This window comes from Alosa alosa, chromosome 19, assembly GCF_017589495.1.
Source record: "Alosa alosa isolate M-15738 ecotype Scorff River chromosome 19, AALO_Geno_1.1, whole genome shotgun sequence".
Taxonomy (NCBI): Eukaryota; Metazoa; Chordata; class Actinopteri; order Clupeiformes; family Clupeidae; genus Alosa; species Alosa alosa.
Window position 1 is genome coordinate 22,075,159 of NC_063207.1, and position 26,266 is coordinate 22,101,424.

The 26,266-nt window shown below is 39.8% G+C and overlaps 1 protein-coding gene across 4 annotated transcripts in view; it reads left to right on the forward strand.

Moving 5' to 3' along the window:
• The first annotated feature begins 1,315 nt into the window (after positions 1 to 1,315).
• Positions 1,316 to 26,266, forward strand: part of ktn1 (kinectin 1) — a 42,422-nt gene continuing 17,471 nt past the window's right edge. Inside the window, exons 1-24 of one of the 4 annotated variants that reach the window (XM_048227821.1) lie at positions 1,316 to 1,551; positions 3,988 to 4,580; positions 5,589 to 5,789; positions 6,295 to 6,462; positions 6,655 to 6,785; positions 7,011 to 7,124; positions 7,655 to 7,795; positions 8,971 to 9,077; positions 9,204 to 9,348; positions 9,540 to 9,636; positions 12,785 to 12,969; positions 14,772 to 14,840; positions 14,954 to 14,991; positions 15,088 to 15,178; positions 15,346 to 15,414; positions 15,909 to 15,946; positions 16,923 to 17,013; positions 17,123 to 17,191; positions 17,721 to 17,758; positions 17,879 to 17,969; positions 18,194 to 18,306; positions 18,391 to 18,475; positions 18,835 to 18,872; positions 21,704 to 21,794. In XM_048227821.1, coding sequence (XP_048083778.1) covers positions 3,989 to 4,580; positions 5,589 to 5,789; positions 6,295 to 6,462; positions 6,655 to 6,785; positions 7,011 to 7,124; positions 7,655 to 7,795; positions 8,971 to 9,077; positions 9,204 to 9,348; positions 9,540 to 9,636; positions 12,785 to 12,969; positions 14,772 to 14,840; positions 14,954 to 14,991; positions 15,088 to 15,178; positions 15,346 to 15,414; positions 15,909 to 15,946; positions 16,923 to 17,013; positions 17,123 to 17,191; positions 17,721 to 17,758; positions 17,879 to 17,969; positions 18,194 to 18,306; positions 18,391 to 18,475; positions 18,835 to 18,872; positions 21,704 to 21,794 — 2,802 coding nt within the window. In that variant the 5' untranslated portion in view covers positions 1,316 to 1,551; position 3,988. The remainder of the gene's footprint in view (positions 1,552 to 3,987; positions 4,581 to 5,588; positions 5,790 to 6,294; positions 6,463 to 6,654; positions 6,786 to 7,010; positions 7,125 to 7,654; positions 7,796 to 8,970; positions 9,078 to 9,203; positions 9,349 to 9,539; positions 9,637 to 12,784; positions 12,970 to 14,771; positions 14,841 to 14,953; positions 14,992 to 15,087; positions 15,179 to 15,345; positions 15,415 to 15,908; positions 15,947 to 16,922; positions 17,014 to 17,122; positions 17,192 to 17,720; positions 17,759 to 17,878; positions 17,970 to 18,193; positions 18,307 to 18,390; positions 18,476 to 18,834; positions 18,873 to 21,703; positions 21,795 to 26,266) is intronic. The other 3 variants (XM_048227822.1, XM_048227823.1, XM_048227824.1) reach the window with 3 other exon arrangements.

Consider the following 26,266-nt stretch of genomic DNA (forward strand, 5'->3'; position numbering starts at 1 on the left):
ATGCTGTTCTAAAAATTAACATTTCACACCTGGTGATAGGCAAAAGGCCTCTCAGGCTTTCATTGACTTCAAGGATAAACAAAGGATGCTTGCATACAGACCAAAGACACACACAGGGTACACATGGGTACAAAAATCACAGATGACCATAAGAAGTACGCAGTATGTACATTTACAAATGAGGCTGATTCACAACACTTTCACATGTCTTATCTGAAAAACAAATAGAGTCATCATAACACCAACACAACAACAACAAACCATTCAACCATCCAATTCAGTGCCTGTTGCTACAGTACTTCTGTATCCGTTCCATATTCTCAGACTCATTCAGCCTCTGGGACTCGTTGCTGGGCTGCTTACATCTCGTCTTCACCGCTGTGCTTTATATACACTTTTCGCTATACACCAGGTTTTTCCTTGGTCAGTGGCATAATGATTATTAGTGGGTGTAAGACTTTTGGATCATGCTCCTGACCACACCTATTTTTTTCCCATTGGCACACCCGTGGGCGCAATGTTCAATAAAAGTGGAGCGCATGGCGGAAAATGCATCACTGACTGACTTGGGTGTTAGATATGAATAAAACTTGCGTCACGCTTGGTGCCACGTTGAGCCGGGTGTAAGATAGGGTCCTAACTAGAAACAGTCTTTTTATGTTATTGCAGTAATAAGGGTGCAATGACGGGAAACAATCCCATGAAATGTTAGTCTTTTGTTTCCAGACACAAATTAATACTTTTTTACACTTAGCCTTATTTAAAGGGGCCAATCTTTAGGTGAAAGTTGCTTTGGAATCTATACATCTATTTTGTTTTTATATTTTCTAAGACATTCCATTAGATACTGTATTATCTTCTGATACTATTTAATTTTAATTACACAAGGTCGTTTTGTTCCATTTGATGCTGTATTTAAAGCCCATCATGAGCCTCACATTAGATATAATTGCTAAGAATAGGACTATGCCAAATCTGACATTTTCATTCTGGTCTGGTGTCTTTAGGCAAGTTTCTGCCAGATTAAATCACCTACGCCATAAAACTGCGCAAATACACACGTTTGTTTTCCAGCAGAAGGACATATTAGTTTGTTAACACTTTTTGAACAATGGATTTATAAAAACACTGTTGGAGTTATACAAGGACCCAACTACTTATCTAGGCTTTGTACATTGTTATCAGTGTCAGATTCATTTTACAGCAAGGATTGTGATTGTTGGGTGGTCTCATTTTCGGAGGGGAGTTTTGGGGTTGGTAAGAGTGAGCTCACCTATGGCACCGAACGTCCAGAGCCGAGGCTGTGCCTTTTAGAAGCCAATCCTCTCATCGCGAGAGCCCATGCTCCTTCCGAGGGTGTCATTCCCACCCTTGCATTGTACGCTCTGTCCTGAGAAACGATTTACCAAGCGCTGCGACGACGCACCTGACTGCCTCATTGGACGGACATATGCGCCCCAGCAGCAGGGAAGGAATCAGTGTTCCCGAGTCACAACAATAGACCAGAGCAGCCTCATTTCATCTACAATAGCAGCAGCGAAATCATTACAGGTGTGCTAGACGTTTTCTTCTCCACTAATATGAATAGCAATTGTCAGCCGGAAAAGCAGTAGACAGAGCTAGCTAGTTAGCTATCCTTGGTTTTGCGCATCGTAAGTTATAGTATCAGTCGGCAAACTTGCGGGCCTGCCACTTGACCCCCGGCTATGCCGGCGCTTTGGCGTGCCTGAGAGGTGGGAAATTATTAGAGGCATGGGGATGGCGATCTGACGTGAGGCCCTTGTGAGAGCCTACCGCTTCAATAATCTGACAGTCATTGTGGAAGATACGATTAAAGCCAGCTAACATTAGCCAGCCAGTTATGCCTCATGTTAGCGTGCTTAGCCCACGAATGTTAGCACTCCATATTGTAACGTCATTGTGGTTTGTGAACGTTAATATTTTGAGTTCAGTATTCATTTCGTGGCTCATGACACTCGGTTCAGCACACCACATTGAGCTAGCGCCATGCCTCTAGGTTGGTGTGTCAGACATGAGTGAAATGCATGCCGGTGCTAGGAAGCTAAGGCAACCTTACAAGCTAGCAAGGCTGGTGGTACACTTGACTGTTGCAGCTCAGATGGTATTCGTATAGCATTTGCTAACAGTATAAGCTAAATCAGTGTATGTTGGGTTTCGTAAAGCTAAATTAGATTGCTGAATAATGATACAATTGCAGTGATGTATATTATTTTAAAGCTCTGTTTCATTCAAGAGCCATATTATAATACAAGGCCTAACACGCATAACTGGGGAATTAAATGTAGTTTACACAGGCGTTTACTATAAAATATTCGTGGGAAACTAAATATTTTGTTCATTTTCAAGCTTGCGTGTAATTAAAAATGAATAGAGTTAGTAACGTTAGAGCAATAAGCACAACGTATCCTTTTACTCGAGAGGAGACTGAGATGACCACCACAATGATGAGACGTATGTCAAGTTGACGTGCGCATACTTAAAGCGAACTTGGCTGTAGTTTTGACCCACTCTTTGTTGACCCGATGTCTTGAGTCAGATTGTCATTCTTATCCAGTGGAACTGCGTGGAAATCAAGCATTTATTTGTCTTACAAAAACGTTCTCACACTAGCAGCATATTGGATAACAGAACTACAGTTCACATCCCTGTTCTTGCACAGTGGTTCCAGGCGGGGTTCTCAAATTGGGACGAGCAGTAGGTAGCGGATGCTCGCAATGATCAATATGATGCTAGGACCTATGAAATAATTATGTTATATTGTCAACGATTTAACCATTTGTTAAAGATAAAATATTAATTTGAACTTCATTGAATTTAGCCTATAAATTATATCTGTTGTGAGCCTACAAAATATTGAAAATGGGTTGCAAATGGCTGTTGCAAAGCTGATAGTCATATGCAACACACCGGGGATAGCGTTGGTTTTCTGGCAATACTGGGGCAAATCTCTGACGACGCTGTTTAGAAGGTCCCACTCCCAGTCTGAAACGTATGGTAAATTTTAGCTAAGGCTACATTAATGAATTGTTAGGTTCAATCAATTGGAAAACTCACTTAGGTTATTACAGTACACGTTTGGCACAGACCAAAGCAAGACCAAAATACATCGAGTCACATCCGGTATGTGACACATCTATATGTGGTACTGTGTCAGATCTGTATTGGATATCTAATATCATGTATCTGTTACGTAATCTCACTGACTACAACTTAAAAGGTGAAGATAAATGGCAACATTTTGGATGATCATGACAATTTCCTTATTGATGATTTGATTAAAGTTCTCTGGAAAAAAAAACATTGTCCAATATCAATGGGAATGTGCCTGAACAATACTCAGTGATTGATACCACTGATCTAGAAAGAACACTGGATTGAGCATCCAGATGTTTTCGCCCTATTGCTTATGACGTGTTTGGTGTATTTCGAATGGCACCATGGCATTGGGACCACTTACGTATCCCAGCTTATGGACTTATGCACACAAAATGCACAACGTTCTCAATGATATTAAACAACTTTTAACCTGTGTCTATTGTAAAACAAAACAAACAAAAAAAAAAAAAAAAAAGACATTTTAAAGGTGCTCTAAGCGATGCCACACGTTTTACAAACAAAAACAACAAAAACAACCTGGGCAAGCCTAGCCCATAAAAACATAACAAACTGTTCCAGCAAATCACAGACGAGATGCGCGTTTAGGAGAGTTTCAATTGCACGGGAGTAGCACGGGAGGTAGTGGGAGGAAGTAGCGACCTAGCTCTCTGTTTTGTTTGAAAGTCAACAGAAGTGATGTTACCCAGCATCGCTTAGAGCACCTTTAATATTGGTTTTCCCATAGTAAACACCATGAGTGGGTCCCGCTGTTGCATCTGCCATAGATTAAGATGATCGATCCAGTGTCATTTTGAGACCAGTGATTATACGTTAATAATGAGATCCTGTATTTTGTCTCCTCCCCTACAGAATGGCTGTGGAGCTGTATGACTCACAGTACCTGCTGATCCTGGCACCGTCTCTGGTGGTTGCTCTGATTTTCCTGTTCTTTTGGCTCTTCATGAAAGAGACATCATATGACGAGGTCCTGGCACGCCACAAAACTCAGTTCAAGTACCCGAGTGTGCGTCCTGAGGTTCGCAAGAAAAATGACAGGAAGAAGAGTAAGAAGAAGGAAGGAGGTGGAGGAGGTGGTGGGGAGTCAGAAGAGGAGATGCGAGATGCCGACACACCTGAGGCTAGCGCCAGTGCCGTGTCCGAGGAGGAGGAGGATGTGGTTGCTAGTGTAACGCCAGTAGTGACCGCAACTGCACCTGTTCAGGCAGAGCCAGCTGCTGGGCTAAGGAAGAGGAGGGAGAGAAAGCAGAAAAGCGCTCCAAGCGCGGTAGCTCCAGCATCCGAGGAGCTAGACGTCAACAGCTCTAAGCCTTTACCCATAAGCAAGGCAGACCCACCACCACCAGTTGTCAAGCAATTAACTCCTCCTCCACAGCAAAACCGCCCTCCAACCAAATCTGAGACTGGAAGTAAGAAGAAGGCAAAGAAACTGAAGGCAGAGACAGGTATGATAAGTAGGTGTGTGTGAGTGTGAGTGTGAGTAGGTGTGTGTGAGTGTGAGTGTGTGTGTGACACAAAACATGTACTGTTGTTCAGATGTTTGGAGTCAGATAATGTGACATTTTCCTTGAAAACTGTATTTTTTTTATTTATCAGATAAACTGCACAATAAAGAGAACTATGTTTAGGGAATCCAGATCACTTGTTTTGGAACCCACCACCAAACTTCACCCTGATTGGCTGATTCATTTTTACATGGCTTATTAACGCTATTTGTTTATCCAGCAACGGCTTTGCAAATAACGATGTCCATAGACAAGGTAGAATATGTTGCATGTTGCAGTTTCTTATGTCTCATTCCATCGAACTACAGATCCACTACCCGATCTGGCAAACTTATAGCCTGACGAGCCAGACCCACATTAAAATGTAGGGTCTGGGCACTCACCGTTCGCAGTGCTCAGTCCGAGGGGCGGGATAATCAGTTGTCTTTCAAATTCCCTCTGCACGCAATAGGACAGCGGCAGCGCTATGAGTCCCATGCATTTCCCACCATTGGAGCTAGTTGGCTAGTTCAAACGTTTGCCAACTTGATAAAAGCTTAACTCGTGTCACACTGTTCGCCAGCAGCAACATCCGTCTTATTTGTTTTCAAGTAGCAGGGAATTCAAGCCAAACCGTTGCAACTTTGCCATCAATCATTATGTTAAGCCCACCTAACAACTCAATACACGATTTCATTGGCCTGATTAAGTTTCGATTTCTGGAGCTCACAAGCCAACGGAGAGTTGCTAGACTAGCCCTGGCAGCAAATGTAATTGTAAATGTAAAGTCTAGATTTCTAGGCTAGCAAACTTACATAGTGCGGTTATAGCCGATAGAGGGCCGCGAAGCGAATGCAGAAGTGCCGTTCACCTTGTTACGAGTTTTTGGAAACATTATTTTAAGGTACAAAAAACTCTTTGGTGTTGCTTTAAGACCATCTTGACAAGACGAACATGTTTTATTCCCAGCAGAAGAGCCTGCAGGTGAAATTAAATCACATCTACCACCACCTGTTGCCAAAGACTTGACTGCAGTTTTGGCTGAAGTGAAATCCCAGGAGCCTGTTCCTTCCCCAGGGAATAACAGCACCCCACCACCAGTTGCTGCTACAGCAGGAGGAGGTAGCAGTGGGAAGAGGAAGAGCTCAAAAAAGCAAAAGACTGAATCAGGTAGAGCCCATATAGCAGCTAGGGTTAGTTAGATAACCATCGCAGTCATTTGTACAACAAATGAGGTAACCAGAAAAGTTATGGGTTAAATTTCTGTCTGCCACCGTTGTGCTCTTAAGCAAGGCATTTAACCCCGAGTATTGGGAGAATTGTAATTTACTTTGTGATGTAACTTGCTTTGGATAATAATCAGGTATGGTCCGTATAGCCTGGTTTCACTAGACTCACTCACTAGTTTCACTTGTGAAGACAGTCTGAGTACTTACAATTGGGAAATGTTTCCAACCCTAGCATCATAACTTTGAAATCATTGGTCCAGCCTAACCAATCACATTGATCAGGGATTCCTAACATTACTTTCTACTAAGGGGCCAGGCTATAGCCCATACACAGCCAGTTAAAACATGTTAATATTTGTTGTTTGTCTGTCACTCATCCCCCATTCTCTGGTGTTTGCCCTGACCATCTCTGATCTCTTTTGTCCTGTCTTGTGCCTTGGTGTCAGTAGTAGCGGTGGACAATGCCCCTCTTCAGGCAGCGGTTCCTCCTGGTGATTCAGTGGTTCCTGACAACCACCAGAGCAGTTACAATGAGAATGCCCCCTCTCCTACATCGGGCCCTGTTCGCACATCTACTAAACAAAGCAAGAAGCAAAAGAACGAGACCGACAGGGGTGAGGATTCTCTTTTATCGACCTCTGTTATCCAGTCTTAGAATCAGCTTTATCTTTAAATTGAAAACAAGGCGGTTATTTTGTCAATCAAAATGGCCTGTATGTTTCCTCTATCAGCTACTAAGGTGTACTTAGATTTATAGTGATTGTGAAACTGTTGACAGACATGTAATCCGTGAATGCTTCATGTAGAGAACTCTGAGATGAAACTGAAGGAGCTGCTCACTGGACTGAGTGGCTTGGTGATGTCCGACGCAGAGGTGCTTAGTGTAGTCTCCATGCTACACGAGAGGAGCCCTGGAGCTATGGAGTCTTGGTATAAGGTAAGTGTGTGTTGTGTTGTGTATTGTATTGCATTATGTCTTGATGTTAGTTAGATAAATGTAGAAAAACATCTCACATTATTTGGAGGACAATGCTTGGAAATGAATGAATGAATGAATGAAACCTTTATTGCCCCAGAGGACAAAGAAGGGAAGAAAAATAGATATTGATTGTTGTGTTTTCCCCCTTCTGTCCATCTTTTTGGACTCTGAACCCTACTGAAGACTGCTACTAAGAATGATCCCTCAGTGCAGCAGCAACAAGAACGAGAACGGCTGTTGAACACATTCCAGGAGGAAGCCTGCATTGCCAAAGATAAAGTCAAGCAGCTCTCACAGGTGCGTTCTCACACACCCGTAATTTCACGACTATTAACCAAGGTTTATACAAAATTTGTTCAGCTGTGAGGTTAATACACAGGGGTGGGCTATACATGGGAATGTATTTATTTTCTTCCTTCTTCTTTATGATTAAAGCATGATCTGATTCATTGGGTTATTTGGCACTGAGGTTACTGTAATACACAGGCGTGGTAATTAAATGTTTTTGTTTTTAACATCAGGTCATTCATTTAACTTTTTAACTTTTTAAAGCAATGGATGGAATCACCCTGATCCAGATGCAAACTTTTTAAGATTACCAGATCTGCAGTACCAGTACTCAAAATGGGATTAGGCCCTACATATTACAATTTGGCCTAATACCTATGTAAAGAACAATAGGTAGAACAGCGAGCTTGGCCTAATACCTATGGAAAGAACAATAGGTAGAACAGCCAGCAGGGGTTGCTTTAGATTATGTTTATTTAAAATATGTAATGGTAAAAAGAAATAAGAACTGACAGGCTTCATTTAAATTCATGTTTCAGGAGTTGCAGTTGGAGAAACAAAAGAACGGCCGTGCAGAAGCTATGATAAGGGAGCAACGGGCTGCCATGGAGAAAGAACGAAATGTCATTCAGGCAAAATCACAGAACAGCTATCAAGAGCTAAACAACTACCAAATCAAGGTACAGTAAGCGTCGTCTTTCACATATGTATGCACACTCCACGTCACTATAACCACCATGTCGACAGTAATCCACTGTTGTGTATCCGCTGTGTATTGGGGACCAGTTTGTCCTCCTGGGAATTTTTTTATATTTATAGTCCAGTGGGCTAGACATTTAGCCTGGTCCCGCCCACCTAGATCTTCTTTCAGGCGGATCTAGTCTGAAACACCATAGTTCATAACCATTTCCCCCAAACAAGAAAAATGTCAAGCCAATCAGCGACGAGGAGGAAACCGAAACTTATTATGATAAACAGAAGCAGCAACACCTGCAAATGTGGAAAAATGCAGAAATGTTTATTTACAGCAAAGGTAGATCCACATGCATTGTTTCCTGACTGTTGATGCTGTTTATTGTCAGTTTGTAAAGTTTAAGCAAAGTAGGAAATAATGTTAGGAATCTCTGATCAATGTGATTGGTAAGGCTGGACCAATGATTTCAAAGTTAGTGCCCGTCGCTATGCAAGTGCTGGAAACGTTTCTCAATCGAGAGTCACCAGACTCTTCGCTTCCAGAATGAGTTTGGATTTTTCCAGGGTACTACACATTAACCCTTACATAAAGTGATATATTAACATGACTTTGTAAGCTTTCATGGGATTGAACCACTTTCATCAGATTCGATGACTCTATGACCAAAGAGTTCGTTCACACTTCAGAAGGTCAAAGTGGTGTACATTGAGAAAAGTATCGATAACATTTTTAGTCCTTATATCTTCTCACTAGTTTTGGTAATGTTTCTTAGCCACCCGTTATATGTTAATTGGTTATTCATTGTTAGCTGTAACTTGTTTTTTTCCGTCAATGGAAGAAAATCCTTCATGTAAAAATTTTCCAAGTGAAGAGGTCACTGAAATTGCATGATTTGCAATGCTGACCTTTTTGGACTGAGGAGTGAAAACAAGGAAGCTTTATCGTTTGATAATTGATCTGTTTGGATACTGTAGAGGATGACCCCTGTACTTTTCAGGCCATCCTTGCCACCTGACTCTGTTTGCTTCAACAGATGTTATGGCATATATTTATATTTCTTAGGATGGCCTATGGTTTTAGTTAATGAAAAGGCTTTTGCTTCATCACTGATGGAATTTCAGTCCTAGAATAGGTATTACATGTATCCCTTTGTGACCACAGCACTCCCAGATGAGGGAGCAGCTAGAGACCCAGATCGCCAGGCTAACACAGGAGAATGGGATCTTGAGAGATGCGGTCAGCTCTGCCACCAACCAGATGGAGTCCAAGTGATTATCCCTTTTTGTCCTATCTTTAAGTTCCACAGTCCCCTTGCCATATCTCACGTTGTCCAAATATCAACAATCCCATATGTTTCAGTTTTCTTTATTGTGTGTGATTTATGTGTTTCACAGGCAATCTGCTGAACTTAACAAGCTGCGCTCCGAGTGTTCAGGCCTGGTGAAGGAGCTAACGGAGAACAGTACCAAGCTGCAGCAAGAGGAGCTTCAAAGGAAGAATCTGGAGGTCAACTATAAGCAGAATGTCTCTCAGCTTGAGGTAAATATCTCAACACACACAGAATGCATTGAAACCTTAAGTTGACAGAGACCACATTTGTGTGTTTTGAGTTAAACATCTTGCAATAGCATTACACATGGATGGTATCTCAGTTTCTATCCTGTTAGTACTGGTGAGGCTTTGTCTGAAGGATGAGTTGAGTCATGTTTTTCTTTCTCTTTCCCTTTCAGGTTCAGTTACAAGATGCTAAGCGTCGCTGGGAGGAGCTTCAGAACTACCTTCACAGTGTCAACACAGAAAGAGAGAAGCTGCAGGCCACTAAACAAGGTATGAGTCAGAGATTGTACTCTGGGAAAATATTTATGTTATGGAACGCTGACTAAGTGTTATTTCAACAGCTGGACATGTCCATGTGTGTTTCTAGGATATTGAAGGGGAAATATATAGACCAATGAGTTTCTTTTGCCTGGAAATAACATCAACACAAGACAAAATATGATATCAAAAGAGGAGACCCAAGGTCTTACTAGGACCAAGGAGCAGGACCGGAGCACACAACGCTTTAAGTGATTTTTATTAGTGCAAACCAACGAACGTTTCGATGCCCATGCGTCTTCTTCAGAGTCGAAACGTTAGTTGTTTGCGTTGTATGCTCCGGTCCTGCTCCTTGGTCCTAGTTAGACCTTGGGCCTCCTCTTTGGACTTCTGCGTCCTGTTCCGTGAGCACCAACCAGGCTGAAGCGCAAGTGACCCCCTTCTACAAAATATGATATATTGTGCTTGAGATGTAAATAAGAGATTGTAAGGGATGGGAAATGGATATGAATAATTATGTTCTGAAGTGTATATGTTGACAAAGTGTCAGATGCATGGATGGCCGGATGGTTGGAGGGAAGAAATATCATAATCATACATTTCATTTCAAGCAAAAAAACTAACAGAAAAACGATGCATATTTTAATTTTTGAGCAAAGGAACTGCTTGCCCCATTGGCCATTGCGAATGATGCATTTTTCACTGTATTCCGATTTAACTTTAGTTAAACACAATTTGAAATAGTTCATTGAATGGCCACACATTGCTTCTCATTAGCTCAGCAGCCATGTTGTTTGAAGGAACAAGCAACATTAGTAAAGACTGGAGTTAAGGCATAAACATTTCCATGGCAATCTACCAATTAAATGCTCTGCTTTTACACGTTAGGATTTTGGGTAGTGTAGTGCTTTAGCGTGAAATCGTGAACAAAACACATTTTTCTCAAAACAAGATAGATGCACCATGAACTTTTGGCGTCTAGATTTCCGTTTTGTTATTGTTATGATTGGGTCATTCTACAGAAAAGGTGAAATTTGGGTGATGAAAATTTTATTTCTTTAAACATACCCAAAACTTGTTTAATAGCATTAATTTACTTGTAAAATTGATGAATCCACAAAAAGTAGAGCTTAATTAATTTATATTATTTTCTAATTAGGCTACCGATCAGAAAGTAACACCAATGACAATTTCGAGAAAAAAATGATTTTTTTACAAAAATGGCTGCCATGTGACAGACCTCCTGTCATCAGAAATATAAAAATCACTTAATTATTAAACATACTTTTTAAAATATTTTTTCACACCCCAGGGCTCTACAGTAAAAAAAAATTTCAGGAGCACTTGTGCGCCCAAGTTAAAAAATTTAGGAGCACAGACAAAAATTTGGGCGCACAGTCAGTTCTGTACTTACACATAAGTTTTAGTACTTACACATAATCTAACATTATACTGCAGCTAACGGTTAAACATGCCAGTGCACCAATTGCGAATATTAAGAATGACTGACAACATTTAGGCTACAGGAAACAGGATTTTAAAGATCAGTGCCTAGGCCTACTTTATTTTCAGTCTGTTCTATTTTCCTACATATTGTTAATGTAAAATAATATAATACATTGCCATATTTGCATTAAGCCTGTATATCAAGTATCCTGCCAAATGTAGGCTAATTTATTTATTTGTGAATCCATCTATAGCTAATCCAAATATGCCCATGGTGACCTATCTGACTGCATACTGCCTAATACTACTACTAAAACAGTCCATTTCCTCTTCCACAAAACCCAACATAGGCTAATATATATGTATATGTTTTATACTTTTAGTTTTTATTTGAAATATCTGCATTGATGGGGGCAGTAGGCAAACGTTAGGCCTACTTTCGTTTTGCACTTCAGCTTGTATTCGGTGTAAACAAACAAGCATGCGTGGAAGCCTGGAGTTGTCAGTAGTGTTCTACCTTTGAATAAAATGGAAAAAAGAGTATTACGGGAGGCTACTTTTGTGTCCGGTTCGCTACAGCTATATTTTACATATTGCAGCCAATACGTCAACTGGGCTAAAAGGCATGTTGGGTTACCTTTCCTTCTCTCACTGCATTCTCAGAATCTCATCCTGTTCTTCCTATATCCAATGAACTCTGTGGATAGAAGAACTAATTTCTTCAATCTTTGCATCTTGGCTGGCTAGTCTAACTTTCCGTTTTTTTCTGCGCGCTCTTGGATTTGATAGAAGCGACTACTAGTGACTCACAACGCGAAACTGCTAACGTTGATGGGAGGTGTAGTTTTTATGCTGCATTCGCGACGTGATTCTATGGTTTGCACCAGTAATGTTTCTCGATGTTGCAGTGTATTTTGTAGACAAACATTGACATGGTTAGAAGTCATTCGCACCAGTGCGCCTAAATATTTTTTGCACTTTCGCCGGGCATCATTTTTTACTGCGATGTGCGAGTGAAATGGGCGCACTGTAGAGCCCTGCACCCACACAGCTATAAAACGAGTAACACCAATGACATCTTTAAAAGCCACACTTAAAATTCTAAACAAATCATGATATTTTAAACAAATGAAGTAAGGCATCTCACAAACATTATGCCTTTTTCCACTGCACTTCTTCAACTGACCTGTTGACCCAAGAGAAACTTCAGAGTCTGTGCATTATGTCAAAATAAAAGTGTTTTGTGTAGAGTAACACCAATGACGGAATTTTGGGGGACAAAAAATAATTTATTATTCACATTTATAATTTTACCATTTCAGTGTTCTATTGATTTTATGCTGTGTTAAAGTTAAATGTATGTGATTTGATTTAAGAAAATAATATTTTTAAATGAAAAGTACACAGCTCAACTTCCCTGTATGATCAAAGGGACAGCCATTTTCATTTTTATTTGCAATAAAACTGGTCACATTCGACTAGCGTGAAAACACGCTAACGGTCGAACTCGGTACACATGTGTTATTAACCCCTAGGTTCATTTTGCGCCGGAATTGTCCTTTAATGGAAGTGCTATTAAGTGCTTTAATGGAAAACCGCCATAACACAACACCTCTTGGAAGGTGCTCAGGATATTATTTCGAAAATAAAACTGTGTTTTGTACTGAAATGATCAATGCATTTCACTATCGTCTCTGCCATTCCTTTCTTCTAGAGCTGCAAAACCAGCTGATGACATTGGAGACCGATCTGAATAACAAGAACAAGGAGATCCAGAACCTCCACAGCAGCCTCACTGACACCATTGTTTCTAAAGAGCAGGTTGAGCAGAAGGTCATGCAGCTGCTGGAGGTTTCTCAGCACAGCCTTCCTGATGAGTCACTGCAGCAACAAGTACAGGTCTGCACACACCCATACATGTTGTCTCATTAATAATCATATGCAAGTCATTAACAAAACAATATTACAAGTATTGCATCCACTGCTGCTGTACTTGCACGTAATGTTTAGGGATGCCATGGTCGAGATGGTTGAGTTATTTTTATTTTTTAAAGCCAAGCACAGTCTTTGCACTGTGTCGCAAGGGACTCATTGCAAGGCACTCTGTACTGGGCTGATCAGAAACTAGCTCTTTCTTCATACACAATAACCTTTCTCACGAATTGGGAATGAAAACATGGTATCTCTTGATCAGGCACCCTTAAAGAACGTGGAACACTGCACCTTTGACGAAGAAAGGCACAAAGTCTGAAGTCAATCACTTTCAATTGACTCAAGATAGCAACATACCAACAATGAACACACCTTGATTTTTAACCAGCAACACACCCACGGGTGCAAGTTTTTTTGCTATTTGAACAAGGTGCCCGTTGGATAGGGAAATGACAACTGTGTCGGTCTAAACCCAGTCAACAGCATTGTGCCTGCCACTGTGTGGCACTGGGTAGAGCAGCCTTTCTCAAACTTCTTTGACCTGAGGCCCTGTCATGTCAGATGTTGGGGTAATGGGTGGTGTTTTTTTTTTTTTGTTTGTTATAAATTTCATTAGAATGTTTGAATGTCAGAAAACAACACCATGGGTATGGTAACGACAAAAGAGATGGGCATAAATCACTGATTTGGAGATCTTTATTAAAAAGGTAGAATAATTGGGCTACTATCGCTTTTGAGCATGTTCTATTCAGATCTGACTAAATACAATTATGCTCAATGCTATGCAGTGAGTTATCCAGTCTCTATGCTCCGTTTGTTATGGACAGTTGCTGAAAATCAAGCCTGGTTAACACCAGACCGATTCTCAAATCTCAGGTGAGATTGAGGGTGGATTTGGAAAGCCTTTGTTGATTTACGACTTCCAGGGGCATAACCAGCAGTGAAATTGAACTCAAGTTGGTGCATTAAATTCTTAACAAATAGTTTCAGAAGTGCAGCAATCAAATCTTCATTGTAAACGAAGGTTTTTTAAAAATGCCGTTGTTTACTCACTTCCAAAGAAATACACGTCCATATCTGTTTGACCCCGTTGCTATCAGCACAGCCATTACTGCTATCAGCACAGCCATTAGTGTTGAATGCACTTCTCTATTTGTCATCATAAAAGCCCGCCCCATGCTGGATCTGCGATTGTGATTGGTTCCTGGGTTTTTGGAAAATTTGAAATGTCTGTCAATGGCCTCCTTGCCAGACTGACCTGCAGAGCAAATTCAAATTTGCTAACAAATTCTCCCAGGGCAAATTTGCTAACAAATTCTCCCAGGGCTTCTCCCAGGCTAGCTGAAATCCACTTTGTTGTATTGAATAGCATTCATTACCTCTTAGACTACCAACATTATCTGTGCGGTTTGAGTGGTTTCAGTTTCTCCTGCCCACATTGAATGAGCACTTATACCACCATCACCTTATTTTATGCCTCTGTGTTTGATTACTCCAAATTAGTAAGTATTTCCGGGTCAAGATTTTTTCTTTTCTTTTTCCATCGGCCCATGGTTCCATGATCAGTTAAGCCGCAAATGATCAGACGAATGATGGAAGCACTGGACATAATTTAATTTCCTGTCTCCATGGACCAGCAGTTTCCTCGTTGTGTCATAGTTTGAGAAACACTGCGATATAGTCCTTATTGTACACATTAGCGGTGTATGTATATGAGCGAGTATGCCAGATCATTCTCTCATGATTATTCATATTCTTTTTGTTACCAGGATCTTTTGAATGACAACAAATCCCTACAGCTCCAAATTGAAAGTCTCAAGTCTACCATTAACACTCAGGTGGGTTATGTGTCTTACAAAGCCTAAGACATGCTAAGGTAGAAAGCCTCTTTTTTGATCTTGTTGATCTTTTTGATCTTAATTTGTTTTTGATGTTCTACTTTGTCCTACAGGCCACCACAATGTCTCATTTCGAAGAACTCCAGAAGCTGTAAGGAATATATAAAGATATTATGCTGAAAATCAACATCCATAGTTCTTATTTATGTTTTTCAAACTTTTGACTTTTTTGTGTGTGTGTGTTCAGATTGGCTGAGAAGGAGCAACAAAGGAAGAGTCTTGAGGATTCTCTCAATGCAGAAAGAACTAGTGGAGCCAGCAGAGAAACTAACATGCAGGTTAGAATACAGCAACCCAAACCCCACCCCTTCAAAACCATCACCAAATAATGTACCCCAGCAATACACCTACATAAGTCCTCGTAACCTAATAAAAAGTCAATGCTGAATCTCCATTGTCCCACCAGGGCTTGTTTGATAAATGTGGAATGGTCTTTTCTCCTTAGGCTATTCACAATGAGAACATGAGCCTGAAGGCAGAGCTTCAGCAACTGCAGTTACAGATTTCTGAGCAGGTACTGTAAGAGAAAGGGTTGCAAAACAATTGCCTGTTATATTCATATTGTTAATGCATGGGTAATAGTCATTGCATTTCTCCATCATTATTTCTTATTCACTTAGTTTATACGCAGCCATGTTTCAGACCAGTTTTGGCAAACAAAAATGTATGTTTGTGAGCAAAAACGGAAAATCCTCCAGAGAAAACACTCCTCAGTGAAATTACGAAATTAAATGAAACAATTTAAAACATGTAGCTCTGGTGAAAAAGTAATTTATTTAAAAACAAACAACATACATTTGTGTTAATGAGACCGCTTTAATGAGTCCTCTTGCCCAGAATATAGTGCTTTATAAAACTGGAATTATGCCGCTAGCACAGTTGGCGTTTTTTCTCTCCAGAGTGTAGTCATAAAGGCATTTTGCTGTTTTGGATTTGATAAAACACACATTTTGGTGTTGGTCGGACTTGCACTGATCCAGTAATCTTGTTCTATCTCCCTCTCTACAGGCCTCCTCTCAGATGGCAGTGGAGCAACTCCAGATGAGGTGAGTGGACAAGATGTTAATGTGATGGGGCTGGCATGCAGTAGGCTGAAAAGTCGTGGGTTCAATTCCCGGCTTCCACCGTTGTGCCCTTGAGCAAGGCACTTAACCCCTAGTTGCTCCGGGGACAGTGGCGCTTGTAATATAATTGACATGTAAATCGCTTTGGATAAAAGCATCTGCTAAATGAATAAATGTAAATGTGATCGTTGCAACAGATCACAAACACTCACCGGTCAGATTGTGTCACGGTTTTGAAATCAGACACAAAAGGAGAGAAAAGAGAGAAGTATAAATAGTCCTAATATAAATAGCTGAACTGAAACAAGGAACTACAGTATGTGTATAAAGCAAAGTGTCATGAGGAATATTGTTCGTATATAATGTTTGATCTGTGAAGAAAGAGAGGGGGAAAAGTCAGCCAGACATGCAAAAAGTCAAAAATTCAGATTGAATTCAGATTTGGTGAACCACCTAACATATCAATCTTTGGACCTTAAGGTTTCCTCAGAGGGACCTCAAATCTCAAGGTTTTTATTTTTCCTTGGAATTTTCAGGTGTTGTGTTTGTAATACATAAACTCTTTGAAATTTAGATAGAAGACCCTTAGTGCCCCTGACAATGTCAATGTCAATCCCAACATGACTTCTTATGTTTAAATAAAAACAAAGTTGAATCCATACCAGATATTTTTAAAGTTGTAATAAAGAAAAGTAGTGTGCCACACTGTGTAACACTGAAATTTTGACTAAGAGTGAGAGTTAAGTTTATATATCAGTGACCCACAATCAATCTTAATCAAAATTTCATAGTGTTAGCAATATGTCGCCTTTGCACTTAGATGTATTTTTTTAAAATTGTTTAATATAAATCATATTGGTAATTAGGTTTCTGATTATAGGTGGATGTTGGTTAGGAAATCAGTGTTCTAACTGGATTTATTTACTTCTATTCCATGTTTTTTATGCGATTGTCATAGTCTCCAAGAAAAAGAAAACAAGATCAAAACAGTGGAGTCTGTCTTGGAGGCAGGCCTCATTGAGATGGCCAACAAGGAGGAGGCACTGAAGGTGAGAACAGGAGGTCTCGGAACAAAGGACATACTGTATCCTTTATGACCAGAAATATAACAGTTATGATGTTATGAGTGCAGAGCTTTGAACCTGTTGATCTTTGCAGGTGGTGAGGGAAGAGAATGAAACACTCAAAGACAGAGTAGAGGCTCTGCAGCAGCAGACTACAATACAGGTACCATTATTGAAATGGCTTGCACAGTGCAGCATATCACAGCTCGCAATTTCCAATCCCACATTTTACTTCTGCCTGAGGTTTTGGATGTATTGACTGCATCAAACAGCCTACAGCCTATTTCTAAAAGTATTCATGTTTTTTTTTTTTTTTTTTTTTTTAAATGGATGGACAGATGGAAAAAATGATGAACTACCTCCAAAACCTACAAATTTGTTTCATTACAGAAAAAATAGATAACTAAATTGAATGTGTCATCTAACATGTTTTTCATTCTAGGCCTTAGTACATTCATTCAGAATAAGTGTATTTATGGGATGGGCTATATTGACCTCAACAAAGATAGTTTGTCAGGGAATTTAAGTGAGCACTTTCGTTTTGTATAGGTTCAGAAATACACACACTGATTAACTATGTAATGGTCAGTTTGAAGGGATATGGCTTGAGCTTTTAAAACATGTCTTGACGAGTTACAATTAGGCTGTGCGCATACCTGCAAACTAGTTCATATATTCATCCCTTTATACAGGCATCATCAGAATCCGCTCTGGATGAACTCCAGAGACAGTAAGACTATATTATTTAATAATAATAATAGCACTACAGTTTTGTGATTCTAATTTTGTGAATCTAATTATTGTCAGAAATTTAATTCATTTCTCTTTTTTTTTTTTATCATCTATGAAGGCTCCAGGAGAAGGACATGCAGATCAAATCAGTAGAGGAGTGTCTACAGAAAGCTATGGACAGTGGAGCAAGCAAAGAAGAAGCTATAGAGGTTTGTGTGTGGGATGCTATCCTAAACCAAATAGCTAAATTGTTATATAGTTTATGTGGTTTAATTAGCTTTCCCTTAACAGTAGAGTCCAAAGTCTATCAATTAAAGGCTTGGTTCTCCTAAACAGAAATATGTATTGTGTATGGTATGGAGGAAGAGGACCCATAAATGAGTAGGTGTGTCCAAACTTTTGACTGGTAGTGTATTTCTGAAACTGGTTGCAGGTTTTGGAGAAACAGCTGGAGACCCTAAGGGTTGAAGTAGATCAGCTCAAAGAGAGAGAATTACAAGAGAAAGTCCCTGACCTTCAACCCCAGATTCTGGATCTTCAGACACAGTATGTTTACGCTTGAGCTGTATGTATGAAATATGGCAGAATGGGTTTGGTATGTTGAGTAACTGCATGTTGAATGTGTTTTAGGCTGGCTGCCAAAGATTTGGAGCTGCAGGCCCTTCAGAAGGACATGGAAGAGAAAGCAAAGCATGCCGATGAAATGCAGCAGCAGGTGACGAGGCTTCTAAAATGATTCAACCCCTCTGAAATTCATCACCATTTACTGTACTTCAAAATGCTTATGCTTATTCCCTAGTCAGTTTACTATGAATATGTATTTGCCATAACGCTTTAAAAGTGTTAGTGGATCTTATGCAGCCAGAGGCTTGTGTCTTTCCATAAATGGTGCCTATAGTATCTACCTTGATTGTGTTTATCAGGAGTTATCACAGATGATAGATCATTTTTAACAGATGTAGCTGTTGTTTAGTCATCTTAACCCTCTGGTAAGGGTACAGTTTGGGATTGAGCACAAGTCATGTAAGGTTGTATTTTAATGTGACTGGTATTTGTGTTCTCCTTTTCCCGAAGCAGAGTCAAGCTAAGGCAAGTCAGGAGCTGCTCATAGTGTGAGTAATCTACCTCTGACTTAGTTTGTGACCCTCCTAGGCCAAACCCCAAATAGAGCATTTTCAGATGCTGGCTAGGGATGGACGCCTTTCTCAGAAAGCTTGGCAAATTGAAGCAGTTTAACAGAAATATGGGTATCTATGCAGTAGCTCCTCTACCTGCTATGCAGATTCCTCCTCTTCCTCCCCCTTCTACCACTTTCTCTTCCTACCATATGTTGACTACAGTAGTACTTAATAATATAGGCACTCCTATCCTCTAGTACAGTGGTCTCCAACATGGTGCTCGCGGGTACCAGGTAGCCCGCGGGAAGGCTATGAGGTGCCCCCAGCGCACCTCCTAAAAATAGCCAACAGGTCGCCTGCAGATCACGCTCTAAAAACACGCTCCATTGTGAAGTTTTCAATAGATATTTAAGTCTAGACCAGAACCATTTTAAGAATGTATGTAGCCATACATCCGTAACATTAAATTGATATTGGTGATACCTTACAAATTGTAGCTGCGTAAAAATTTTAGCCTTTGGCTCCAAATCCGTTTCCCATTCAATCTTTAAACAACAACGGAAGCGGAGCGCATACACGCTCCTCGGACACATAGACAGTAAAGGGGGAAAAAACTTGCTCGTCTGGTGTAGCCAATGGAAGCATATCTTTGCAAAAGTTCTGTGGCCATTCCATGTTTGTCAAATATGGTTCTTGCATGATTGTTCAAGGACTAAAAAAACAATTGCTTTAGCTCACAGGCCTTTTCTCCACCGTAGGTTACTGCCGTAAAATAGCACTGAAAATTTTGTGGCATGCATGACCCCCCCCAACCCCAACAACACACACAAAATAAAATATTTTATATATACATTATTTAGTATCAAGTCATTTTGTTTTCAATATGAATTGCTTAAAAATACTGCTAATTTGATGCTGTTTAACAAATACTGTGCACTGTCGCTTTAAGAACAATTCACGTTTAGTTCTCAATGATCTTCTGCCCGCTCTGCTATGGCTAGTGTTGTAGCCTACTTATGGCTGTGCCCCTCTCACAGTTTATAAATGGTCAGTAGTGGGAACTACTGTAGCCCTCATGATTTCCTTTTAAAAGTTTCTTATAAGAAGGATATATCAATTATCAACAATTACAAGCCAACTGGAACCTGCCTCTCTCTCTCTCTCTCTCTCTCTGTCTTTCTCTCGTGAGCGCTCAGATGCGTTCCCAATTAAATGGAGTAGCATAACGTTCAAGTTAGATCTGCTGCAAAGGAGATAACAAAGAGTAGGCCTATCATTTCTATTTAACATGATGCTTTGACATTGTAAACATTCTCTAAGAGAAGAGTGAAAAACCGTTTGCAGTAAAGCTAGCCAACGTTGTCTCTATCGCTCGGGGGAAAAAATAGCGAGCGGCCTGATAACCTAATTAAAGTGCTTGGCAGGCCGGATGCCGCAGTTTGCCCACCCCTGCTCTAGTACTTATAATATAGGCTTGTTCTCTCCTCCAAATTTGTTCACATAAGACAACGAGTGGTGTCCCATTACCTATGTAAAGATTTTAAAACCCTACCTCTTGTGACTCCATATTGAATGGGCACTACTTCCCAGTGGAGGGCTCTCCTAATGTAGTGGCATGGAGAAGATCAATTGGATTGATATAGTATAAGTATATATACTCTTTTGATCTTTTGATAGTTAGTGAAACACACACAGCACACAGTGTACACACAGTGAGGTGAAGCACACACTAATCCCGGCGCAGTGAGCTGCCTGCATCAACAGCGGCGCTCGGGGAGCAGTGAGGGGTTAGGTGCCTTGCTAACCCCTTCAGCCGTGCCTACTGGTCGGGGTTCGAACCGGCAACCCTCCGGTTACAGGTCTGAAGTGCTAACCAGTAGGCCATCTGCTGCCCCGTAATATGACGAATGATTATGAAGTATTGCCTTGGGTTGAAGTGGTATTAAAAATAGCTTAATTTGTCAAAGCTCTTGTGCCATTCCTTGGGAGAAAGCAAATGGCCAGGTTCACTGCCAAAAAAAAGGTCACCACCACCACCACTTAGCAAATATGTAAGACCCTCCCTGTGGGGGCAATTCTATGATTTAGGGTTGCTGCAGTTGGTCAGGTCTAGGTTCAGCAACGTTACAGTATGTGCCCAAAGAATGAGGTCAGCTGACTACCTTAATATACTGAATGACCAGGTTATTCCATTAATGTTTTTTTTTTTTCTCTGATTGCTTGGGCATATTCCAAGATGACGATGCCAGGATTCATCGGGCTCAAGTTGTGAAAGAGTAGTTCAGGGAGCATGAGACATCATCACCAGACAGAGTCCAGACCTTAACCCCATTGAGAATCTTTGGGATGTGCTGGAGAAGACTGTGCGCAGTGGTCCGAATCTCCCGTCATCAATACAAGATCTTGGCTAAAATTAATGCACCGCCGGACGGAGATACATGTTGTGGAAACGATGCCACAGCGAATGCGTGCCGTAAATCAAAGCTAAAGACGGTCCAACGAAATATTAGTGTGTGTGACCTTTTTATTGGCCAGACAGTGTAAATTGTAGGATTGTAGGGGTGAATATGTCCCAGGGATAATTAAAAGACATTATGCAGTATGTAGTATGCAAATACACAACAATAAATAGGTGATTTAGTTTTAGAAGGATTTCTCAAAATAATGGGCTAGTGTGACACTAGTGTTTGGAGGGGCTCTCTTCTGTTGACACTACTTTAACATTCTTGTATGAACACTGACATCTCACAGAGTAAATCTTGACTCATGTACTGTAGAATCCTGTCTGAGAATTTTAAGGTGATGTTAAATTGTGTCTTTCTTAGGTTGACGGAGAAGAACCAACAGATGTCTGACCTACAGGCCGAGATTGTAGAGCTGAGGGAGATGGTGGAACTCCACAAGAAGAAGAATAACGTAAGATTAGGTTTTGCACCCCACTGGTCATTTTAGAGGTTGTTTTATGTAAGCATATTTTTTCCTGCTATCCTAATGGGTGAATGGTTCTACATTAGGAATCAAAGAGGTTCAATCCAAGTGGCCATCTTAAATGTTTCTTGACTGTTACTCATTAAACTGTATTACCGTATAGCTGACAGAGCCGTCTTTTTTTTTAAAGCAGCAGCATGGAAGTGTTTTACCTTAATATAACAGCTTCAAAGTCATTTTGATGGTAAATTAACTTGAAATGGGGAGAATCGTGTAGTTAGCACAGCTAGCAGAGCCTCAGAGGCAGAAAACCAGCCTTGTACTTTGGCTGACGGTGACTCGGAGACATCTTGCAAGAATCGTGTAAAATAGGGGGAGCTCTAGTCAGCAAAATACCCGGAACTACATTGGATTGCTTTAATCAAGATTGCCTTGTGTTGATTTCAGTTGTTCAGTTGGCTTACGTACATCTTGCAATGTGAATTTGTCATAGTCAGCACACTCTTGTTTTCCCATTGATTTTATATGGATAATTCCCATCAGTTATGTTAGTCGTCTTTCAGTCAAAGCCAAAGACAAAAATGTGTCTTCGTATTTGAAGTCCATGGTGGTTGCAACCAGTCCTTCAAATGTGACTGTATTTGTTGGCTATGGTTTTATCTGCTATTAATTACTTACTGTATTTGGCCTTATGATAATGCAATAATTAGCTTATCAATAGTGTAACTACAAACATATAAATATTAATGAAGATATACTTTACGTAAACTAGAGCCTCTGTAGCACTCTCTCAGTGGAAGTTCACGCGGTAGAGTTCTTTCACACGGTAGAGATCTCATTCAATACTTTCATATATTGGTACACCCCTGAGGGTGTTGTCATGACATCAATTCTTAATTTATGGATATGGTAACTTCAGATCAAGGACACATCCTGGATGAAGTTGAGGCTTGTTTAAAACAAATGTTTTGGTATGTACATGCTGTTCTGCTTTGTTTATATTTAATAATCAACAGGTTGAATGTTAAAAAAGGCTTTTCCATCAGTGATTCCTTGCATGCCATCACAACAGTTTAAGGGTCTATAATTTTGCTTTTTTCTTTTGCATTCTTTTTTCTTTCTTTTTTTGCATCGTTTTGCACATACATTTTGCATCATGTTGTCATCATTGGCTTCCTATCAGGTAATTACAATACACCACCAAAGGTTTGTGGAGACCTGAACATTACACTCATTTGTGATCCAAAGTGGCTAATGGTGCGATCAAACACTGTTTTGTCTTTGAGAGAGTAATTTTTTTCACACTTAACTTTATTATAACCTAAAGCATGCAGCTATACATGAGAGAAGTGTTTTTGATTCCTTTGGGACTTGTTTTCTGATACCGACGGCAATCAATACATTATCCCTTACGTAAAGGCCTATATATTGTGCCAGTGAGTTGAATTTCAACAAGGTCCATAATAGTCTATACAAATATGAAAAAGAATACACAGAGTGAAAGACAGAAACAGCAGTAATCAGAAAGAGAGGCAACTTTACAGCTTTGCATTTAGTTGTCATCACAAAAAATGTCAGTTATTGCCAGCTACAGTAAATCCTATATGGTACAAAATCATTGTGCATGGCCCCGTTCCATCCCATACGCTAGCAGAGAGTAAGAAAGTGTCCCGTACGCTATGAGATAGTAAGGCCCTGTTCCATCCCGTAAGCTATGAGATAGTAAGGCCCTGCTCCATCCCGTAAGCTATGAGATAGTAAGGCCCTGTTCCGTCCCGTGTGCGAGGAGAGAGTAAGGCCCTGTTCCGTCCCGTGTGCTATGAGCTAGTAAGGCCCTATTCCATCCTGTACGCTATGAGATTGTAAGGCCCTGTTCCATCCCGTGTGCTATGAGATTGTAAGGCCCTGCTCCGTCCTGTGTGCAAGGAGATAGTAAGGCCCCGTTCCGTCCCGTGTGCGAGGAGAGAGGAATAAGGTGCTTGCAGTGCCATGGACGGCACATCATTGTCATGTAACTGTCTTTGGGAAATGTCATTCCCATAACAGCCTAAATATGTGGTTGTTTGAGAAACTATGGATTAATCAGTATGAGATGATTCATTCCATTATAATTATTTGGAATGCTTATTTGAAAGCAAGAAATGGACTTAGATAATGGGTATGAAGTCAGTCAAGCTATAGCCCACAGAGAAGCAAGTCTGTGTCTATAGCCTAAACCAACAAAATGAAATGGGACAGCCACAAGTGAAATCATTATATTTATTGGATATAAAGTGTCACACTTCCATGGCAGTCTTTAGATACTTGGTTTAAGACCTTGGCTGCCTGTGGGCTTGCCTTGGAATTTGGAAGCTGTTCAACCGACTAAGTTAGCAAGCTATTTTAGTTGCTAGTCAAATAGGAAGCTGTCTACACTTACAATGTTCTAAGTACATTTAGAAGTACACTTACAATGTTCTAAGTACATTTAGAAGTACACTTACAATGTTCTAAGTACATTTAGAAGTACACTTACAATGTTCTAAGTACATTTAGAAGTACACTTACAATGTTCTAAGTACATTTAGAAGTACACTTACAATGTTCTAAGTACATTTAGAAGTACACTTACAATGTTCTAAGTACATTTAGAAGTACACTTACAATGTTCTAAGTACATTTAGAAGTACACTTACAATGTTCTAAGTACATTTAGAAGTACACTTACAATGTTCTAAGTACATTTAGAAGTACACTTACAATGTTCTAAGTACATTTAGAAGTACACTTACAATGTTCTAAGTACATTTAGAAGTACACTTACAATGTTCTAAGTACATTTAGAAGTACACTTACAATGTTCTAAGTACATTTAGAAGTACACTTACAATGTTCTAAGTACATTTAGAAGTACACTTACAATGTTCTAAGTACATTTAGAAGTACACTTACAATGTTCTAAGTACATTTAGAAGTACACTTACAATGTTCTAAGTACATTTAGAAGTACACTTACAATGTTCTAAGTACATTTAGAAGTACACTTACAATGTTCTAAGTACATTTAGAAGTACACTTACAATGTTCTAAGTACATTTAGAAGTACACTTACAATGTTCTAAGTACATTTAGAAGTACACTTACAATGTTCTAAGTACATTTAGAAGTACACTTACAATGTTCTAAGTACATTTAGAAGTACACTTACAATGTTCTAAGTACATTTAGAAGTACACTTACAATGTTCTAAGTACATTTAGAAGTACACTTACAATGTTCTAAGTACATTTAGAAGTACACTTACAATGTTCTAAGTACATTTAGAAGTACACTTACAATGTTCTAAGTACATTTAGAAGTACACTTACAATGTTCTAAGTACATTTAGAAGTACACTTACAATGTTCTAAGTACATTTAGAAGTACACTTATTAGAAGTACACTTACAATGTTCTAAGTACATTTAGAAGTACACTTACAACTAGTTCCATGTGAAATGAATGCAGGTGTCCTTGCTGAGGATTTAATAATCAACAGATGCATTGCATTATTTTAATAGAGAAACACCCAGGCCAATATTGGAAGTTTTACTGTATTTTGATAATGCTCTCTGTTTGCAGGTTCCGTCATAAAATATTTTTGCCGATTTAACACAATTTTCTTTTTAATGCCACTTAGGATAGCCAGTCTGTTGTGTGTAGATCATCACTGAAAGAGCTGAAATATGGCAGTGTAACAATAGTGTTGGCTCTCTGCATTGTTTTTGACTAAAGAATAGCATGCCTCATTACTGTGGATGTGAAACGCAAGAAATACAAATTAGATTAAAGGCAGGCAGATGCGCATCGCTCCGCACAAATGAAATAGGTAAACCACTTTGAAATTGGAGGCTGAGCAAAAAAGCTGCAAAGTTTCATATCTCTACCTAGAGCAGTCTAGCTCCACCAGTTGGTCAAATTTAGTTTAACGGGTCAAAACTGTGTGTTTATGCACATGAGTTTTGAATCTGTATACCCCATTTTCAGAAATGAGGTTACATGAGATTCCAAACAGACTTTCCGCTACAATGAATTTTCCTCCTAGTACAAACTTGTGATGATCCAGACCTAGGGTTTTTGTTTGTTACAGCCAATCGAACCTGGCCACATCTCTCCAACTCTTTGATATATTGACACCAGTCAATGTGCAGTGTATAGACTCGGGGCGGTTTTCTGACAATGTGCAAAATATGTGTGAAAACAACATGTTTTCTTTATCATTTTGATGTGTTGGCTTCATAAAAGTGGTTGTTGTGTCTTCTATATTGGGAGATCCTAAAGATGAGACATCCTATCATGTTGACCAAATTGATAGGGCTGTTGGATTTAATCAAAATTCTTAAGATTTCAGTTGCCACAAACATGTAATTTTCTGACAAAGCTTCAAAAGTTTTCAGACAGTTATAAGGACTAGCGTGAATGAAAGGACTAGTGTGAATGAAA